At 37.4% G+C, this 6862-nt stretch overlaps 1 protein-coding gene across 1 annotated transcript; it reads left to right on the forward strand.

Moving 5' to 3' along the window:
• The first annotated feature begins 796 nt into the window (after positions 1-796).
• LOC104599989 (uncharacterized) lies at positions 797-5932 on the forward strand. Its single transcript, XM_010262771.3, has 2 exons — positions 797-1421; positions 5607-5932. Exons 1-2 carry the CDS (start codon positions 1077-1079, stop codon positions 5817-5819), a joined length of 558 nt encoding a protein of 185 aa, XP_010261073.1. The 5' UTR covers positions 797-1076; the 3' UTR covers positions 5820-5932.
• Positions 5933-6862: the final 930 nt, after the last annotated feature.

A 6862-nucleotide genomic window follows, 5' to 3' on the forward strand; every position in this document is an offset into this window, starting at 1 on the left:
ACTCTTCATTATAAGAAAGAGTTCACTTTTGCTGGTTCTAGTGTAGAGCTAGAACAATAAACCATGGCCTTAGATGTATTGTTATAGCCCCACCATAAATCATTTCATCTAGGGTTGCAATTGAATCAAACTTTGATACAACAGTTGAGCTTGAATTCAAATCTTGAAGTAAGTTCAATTAGTTATTCTCATTCAAACTCTAAGCGGAAAATAAAATTTGAATCAAATCCGAATTTTTTTGGTAGATTCGAGCATGAGAATATTTTAGTCGAATCTAATCAAGATCTCTATTTGATTGAATTGCAACCCTAACTTCATCTAATTCAGGGTGAGACCACAATATTACATTGAAGGTTTTGATTTCACAGTTTTTTATCAAGGTTTTTAAAACCTAACCGGTCAGGGGTCTAGTTCTCGGATTGAACGGTCTGACCATTTAAACTGAATGAACAGCCCGTTCTGACAAAAAAATTAAAAATAAAAATCGACTAAACCGTTGAACGATTTGAACGCCTGAATCGGCTGACCAAATTAATGATTTTGGGGGAAATAACAATTCTGAGGTAAAATGAAATCAGTCATCTGACCGATTCTCAGTTTTTCCAGCCCAACCGTTCGGTCCGATTTTAAAAACCATTATTTTTATCAGAAAGATAAAACCAAATCCAAATAATAGCAAAATATATATACTCTGAAGTATACGAGTAGAACTGTAGTTGCAGAAGTGTATCGTGATTGTCCTTGAAAAAAAAGTATACAATTAGAAGCGTAGAGCAATCGAACTTTTAATAGCCTGGCTTAAGGGATAAGTACACTGCGTCTCAATGCACAATTCTGAATTACAACTCCCTATAAGCCGCATCCTACTTGTGGATTTGGCATCAATTGACGGTTAGGATTCGTCCTTTGTACGGTGGAGTTAAAGAATACGAATAAGTAATTATTCCTCAGTCCTCACAGTGTCAGATCTGGGTGGTTAAGCGTTCTCAAACAGGGCTCAATAGCTTTATTACTGATACCGGAGAGAAATTCAGTTCCCCTGCTGGCAGCAACAAAGAAACTGTAAAAGAGAGGGAATGGATAAAGAGAGCGCAGGAGAGATCGAGGAGAGCTGCAAGAGCAGCGATGAATCTCCACCGAAACCTATGCCCAAAACCATCAGGACAAAAGTTCCAGAGGTGGAAATCCACCTCTTTCGACGAGGCAAAGGTCCAATTGAGATCTTCAAATCGAGCTTAGGAGGTTGGGATCAAGACCGGTTAGAGGTCCACGATATTCTCGAGAAATACGGATTGAAATCGATTTTCGCATTCAACCCTGCTTCTGGAAGAAGCGTTCCCATCCGTTTCAATGCTAAAAATGGAAGATCGTTGCTACCTTATACCGACGGATCCGTTATTTTCATTGATGGGGAACCAAAGGTGATGTTTTCGTTTTCCCTTAGTCATCTGTTTCCGTTTCATTATGTTTTCGTTTTCCTTTACTATATACCAATGAAACGAATAAAAATGAACAACTATTCTTAATCTGTCTTTACCGTTCTATTGCCAAAAAAAAAGGTTCTTTTTTTAGTGGGAGCTTGATTAGAAATAAAAATCAAGAAGAATTCATCTTATAGTTCAAGAAGTTTGTACAATGACTTAGAGGGCGGCAACGATCGATTAAGGTCCTCGAGGGCTCCCTATCCATTTATCTTCACTGAGTGATTGTTCCTTAAAATTTCCCAGACATCTAATTACTTTATACAAAAGTATGATACTATGATGAGGCAATTAGTTGCAACCTGATATCTGGATGACGGTTTTTTCTTATCCAATTCGATGGTATCTTGGCTTTTTTTTTCCAACTAAATGGTAAAATTCCATCTTATTTATTAGTGTAGTAATTAATTCTCCCCATAAAGCTGTGTTAGAATTTTACCTTCGAAGTTCAAAGTATCACATTAAATACAACTATTTATAACGTTTGCTTCACTTTTTTTTGCTTTACCTTTTATAACTATGATTAGTGTATTAAGTTTTGAAAATAGAAGAAAAAGGATCACAAGGCCCTCAACATTTAGGGTTTAACTTCAATAATGCTCTTCTAGGGAAGTGGATCTGGAGATTTGGAGTGGAAAGAGGTAGATAGTGGAGAGATTTAATTGCATCCAAATATAATACTGATAGAGGAGACTGGATAACCACTTCATCTCTGTCCTCATTAGGCTGCTCCTTATGGAGGAAATTTATGGATATTCTCCCAAGATTCAGTAGAAGTTTAAGTCCTAAATTGGGAAAGGGTGACAGGCTGGCTTTTGGAAAGACACTTGGTGTGGAAACAGCCCTCTCTCAGACCTATTCCCACTGCCACAGTTGTTTCAGCTAACCAAAAACAAGGATGCAGCTGTGGCAGACTGCTTTGAGTTAATTGGTAGCTCTGTTGTTTGGTGTCCTTCTTTTAGAAGAAAATTTCAGGACTGGGAAATTGTTAAATTTACATAGTTGCTTGAGCTGATCTCTCTTCAGTCTCTGGACCTGAACAAAGAAGACAGTTGGAGCTGGAATTGGAGTGTAGATGGACAGTTTTCAGTCAAAACCTTTGCTCTTCAACTTTCAGATAGGAACCTAGTAGATGTGCCTGCAACTAGAATCTGGAACCTGATCTCCCCCTTGAAAATCAATGATCTGGTTTGGGCAGCAGCTCTGGGTAGGTGTTTAACCATAGTCAATCTGTCTAAGAGAGGGATGCAGATCCAGAATCAGGAGTGTGTGATGCATGGTCAAGCTTTGGAGATGCTGTGGAGCTGGGAATTGCTTGGTCTCTCTAAGCTTGCCAGTAGCGTGTGGATGTCTATTCCGGCTGCTGTGATCAGCACCATTTGGGCAGAAAGGAAGAAAAGGTCATTTCGAAATGCCTCTAAAGATTTGGAGGAGCTTATTTCTTTTTCATCTGGAAAGTTGGTCTCATGGGTTTCGGCTGCAAAGGGGATTCAAGCTTCACAACTAGGGGCCCGGTTGAGGTCTAGGAATTTCTGGCAACTGTAAAGTTGTTTAGGGTTGGCTGATCCCTATCCAAGGTGCTTCCCTTGGGGGATCTGTTGTATTCTATCTGGTTTAATAAAATTACTTTACCTTTTCTCAAAAAAAAAAGAAACATTTAGGGTTTAACTGGTAAAAGAATCCCAAGTATTTGAAAGAATATGAGGAAGTCCTTTAGTTTCACCACAAACATCAACTCATTACTCATGCTCTTCAGTTATCAATTTCTCCAAATTGGGAAAAAATGTAATATTGACAGTCTCTTTCTTTTTTCCCTTCATTCTTTTACCCCTATTGACATATTAGTATCCATAACCATAACCTTGCAGTATATGGATGGAAAGGGGAAATGAAGCTGCCACCTATAGTTAGTTTCTAAAGACTATGCAAAGATGGTACAAGGGTGACACTTCTTTATCGTTTTTTATTTTCCATAATCTGTCATGACCATTCTTTGTATAGAACAACCGTACTAGATTTTCCTACAAGACCATACTTTTACCTATAGTGCCAACAAATTGAGAATAAGAATACAAGAGAAACAAAGACTTATCTAGTTCAACCTTTCACCTACATCCACAAGATAGAGAAATCCACTCTTCACCATGAAAAAGAATAGTTTTTTATTGAGAAAATTATGAAAAAAACTAATACACAATTCCATGTGATTTATAGCCCAAATCAAACTTGAACCCTTTTACACCCATTCTCCCTTTCCTCTCTCAAAGCCAAAGAACACTTATTAAGAGCACTTTTTTCTTTGTCCAAATTCCAAAATCTCTCTCTCTCTTTAATTGACATGGCTTGGACCCATGAGGCAGATACAGTTTCTTTTAAACTTGAAGGAATTCATAGATGGATTTAATAGTGTCATTGTGCAGAACAAAAAGAGCAAAAAAAGAACAAAATGGAAGACAAGAATGACAAAGAACAAATGGTGGAGTATGGAAGAATCTCACTACCCCTATACAGCCTTGGGATTGGCATCGTCCCACCATAATTGAGAAAACTCTCAATATAAAAAAGCAGGCATTTGTTCTTTTCTTTTTTACTCTTTTCCTTTTTTTTTTCCTTTTGGGGGGGGGTGTCAAGAAAGCAAGAATATTGCAGGTTCATAACTGAATTTTTCATTACTCTGGAAAAATTGGAATTTGTATCATTATATGTGGAATATTATGGTTCCTCTTAGGGGGAACTCTAACTTGCAACAAGTAAAGAAAGTAAAGATAAAGTAAAAATCATTATGGTCTCTCTTAAGAGTCTTCCGTGTTGGTCTGTAGGTAATTGTGCTACAAGCCAAGGACTAAACCAGAGGAAAACAGAAATGGCATTTATTCTGGGCCTTAATACACAAATTCTCACAGAAATGGGGCCTAAAGGCAACAAAGTGGCTGGATGAGGGGCCCACATTGACTGCATCTACCTTTCCCATGCCTGTTCAATTTTTAACCCCCTGGCGATTTTTTTTATCAATATTTAACCTCCTGGCGATCCTGATTGTTCTTTCTAAACTTCTCATCCCAATTGGTAAATAAAGGCTTCCACTAATGTTGGTCCCAACTATCTGGGGTCTTGGGAGGAGTAAATTGGGTATGATTCCTAAACTTTGGCATTTTTTTTCCTCACAAAGGGGCTGCCCTCAGACTTGAACCTGTGTTCTCATGCATGTCAGGCTGAAATTTTACTATTACACCAAGTAATGGCCCCTATCCAAAATGGTAAATAGGTAGTATTTTTATTGGATGTTTGTCATCCTAAATCACCTTGATCAATATAACCCACTGTGATCCATAACACCAAATATACACTGTCAAGAAAATGCAGTATCCAAAGATAAATGCAATACCCCATGCAAGTTGAAGGGGCTAGATACTAGAAGGGCTGGGAGTGGACTAACAAAGACATAGGTCAAAGTAGTAAGAAATGATTTAAGAGTCCATAATTTAACAATGGATATGGCATAACAGAACTGAATGGTGAAACAGGATTCATGTAGCTGACCCCATATAAAGCCTGGATGATGATGATAAAAGTGAAATGAGGACATTTCTATGTAGTTGTCACCCTCCCTTTTCCTTTTTTTTTTCCTTCCAATCTTTCTTTCTCTTTCTTTTTTATGGGAATAAAAGACACTCTTTTTGTGGTGGAAGAGTCATTGAAGAGTTTGTAAGGTTGTTTGAACCTGTTCTAACAATCCAGCCCGTTATCATTGATAGAGGTATTGGTCACTCAAATGATCTAATTGCTGTTATTCTAAAAGTTAAAGGACTGTGATGCAATAAGGGGATTTTCGCTTTATGAGAAATTCACTGCTGGATAGGTGTCAGGTATTTTTTTCCCCCATAAATTTTAAGGATGTCAAAAGATGGGACTTGTGAGAACACAAGGTAGGGGTATGGGTGTTACGCAAATACTAATCTGATGTGAAAAAGGTTCTGTCTCTAGGGAGGTTATTAAATCAATTTCCAAAGTTAAGTGCATCTTTTTCTGATATTCAACTCATCTTTTGATTAAGTTGAATTTAGTTTTTTGCTGTATTTAACTAAACTGAACTGTACTTTCATCTTACTCATTTATTGATTGCAGGATTCCTTAGTCAAGCCTATAACAAAGATCTTGCTTGGGATAGCCATTATAACCATTTTAGTAGCTATGCTTTTTAAGGAATCTCCAGAATGGATGAAGAGATTCAATATCTTAGGCGGGAACTTCCCTCCATGGGTCCTTGCTTGTGTGGTTATAGTCTTCACTCGCATGAGGAAGAGAACCAAGGATGTATTGAAAAAGTATGGCTGGTGAACAAATGTAATCTATACTTTTCAGATATTAAAGAGCTTTTCTTCTTATATACATATTTTCAATTGTTCAATTAATTAATAGAAGTATGCCATGTTTATTGGGGTTAGGAGCAATTTGGGGATATAGGAAAATTATACACACCACACAGGTGGGACAAACAGAGATGCTTGATACTGAAATCTTTCTAATGGTCAGTCCATGTTTTGGTTCCTATTTCCAATCTTAGTACTGAAAGCTATCTTTTCAAGAAAGCAAAAAGATAACAAACTACAATTAGTAGCTATCAGCAATATTTTTGTCTTTGTTTGTATGTGAATCAATCACTCAGTAATAGGTCTTACTGGTTGTGGTAGCATATTAGATGATTGTACTTATTTTGCAACTTTAATGAAGACATCCTCCAATGTGGTGTTGGTAAAACCCCAAGCATGTATGGAGAACTTTGCATTCTCAATTGCTTGGAAGACATCTGCAATTCTGACATCTTGCTTTGGTATTACGAACTTCCGAGTCCCAGCTTTGGTATTACGAACTTTCGATTCTGACAACTTGTCTACCTCTTCTTGAAGTACACAGAAGGAACAAACAGCTTTACCAGAGTGCATATGGTGTCTATGGGGGAGGGTCCCACCTATTGACATGATTATTATAAAATCAATAGGAGTTAATAGCATGATGAATCCGCCATGGAGGTTCAGTGTTTACCTCCAGAAGATCTGTAATTATCTGAGAATCACCTTCCTAACACAATTGGCTGATACCATCAAAAAAGCTCCTTAGCAAACATTAAACCTTCCTTGAAAGCTTCACAGATTCCCCAGAAAAATGTCGAATTACTATGCCTATCCCCAGAACAAACAAAGGATATAGTTGCACCAACCAGTAAGATTTGTCTATGAGAAGAAGAGCGCTCATTGTACTGAAATGAATGCATAAGAAATACCATAGAAAGTGCTTCTACTTTTTCCCTGTTCATAACAACAATGGCCTCACTTCCTCCTTGAAATGCAATCTACTTCAAAATATGTTTTTATTTTTCTTAT

Source organism: Nelumbo nucifera, chromosome 5 (genome assembly GCF_055504915.1).
Source record: "Nelumbo nucifera cultivar China Antique chromosome 5, China Antique-T2T, whole genome shotgun sequence".
NCBI lineage: Eukaryota > Viridiplantae > Streptophyta > Magnoliopsida > Proteales > Nelumbonaceae > Nelumbo > Nelumbo nucifera.

Bases quoted from the DNA above. Each gene is read 5' to 3' on its own strand.
- LOC104599989 (XM_010262771.3), top strand. From the start codon at position 1,077: ATGGATAAAGAGAGCGCAGGAGAGATCGAGGAGAGCTGCAAGAGCAGC. The intron at 1,422-5,606 runs GTGATGTTTTCG...TATTGATTGCAG, and splicing joins TCATTGATGGGGAACCAAAG to GATTCCTTAGTCAAGCCTAT.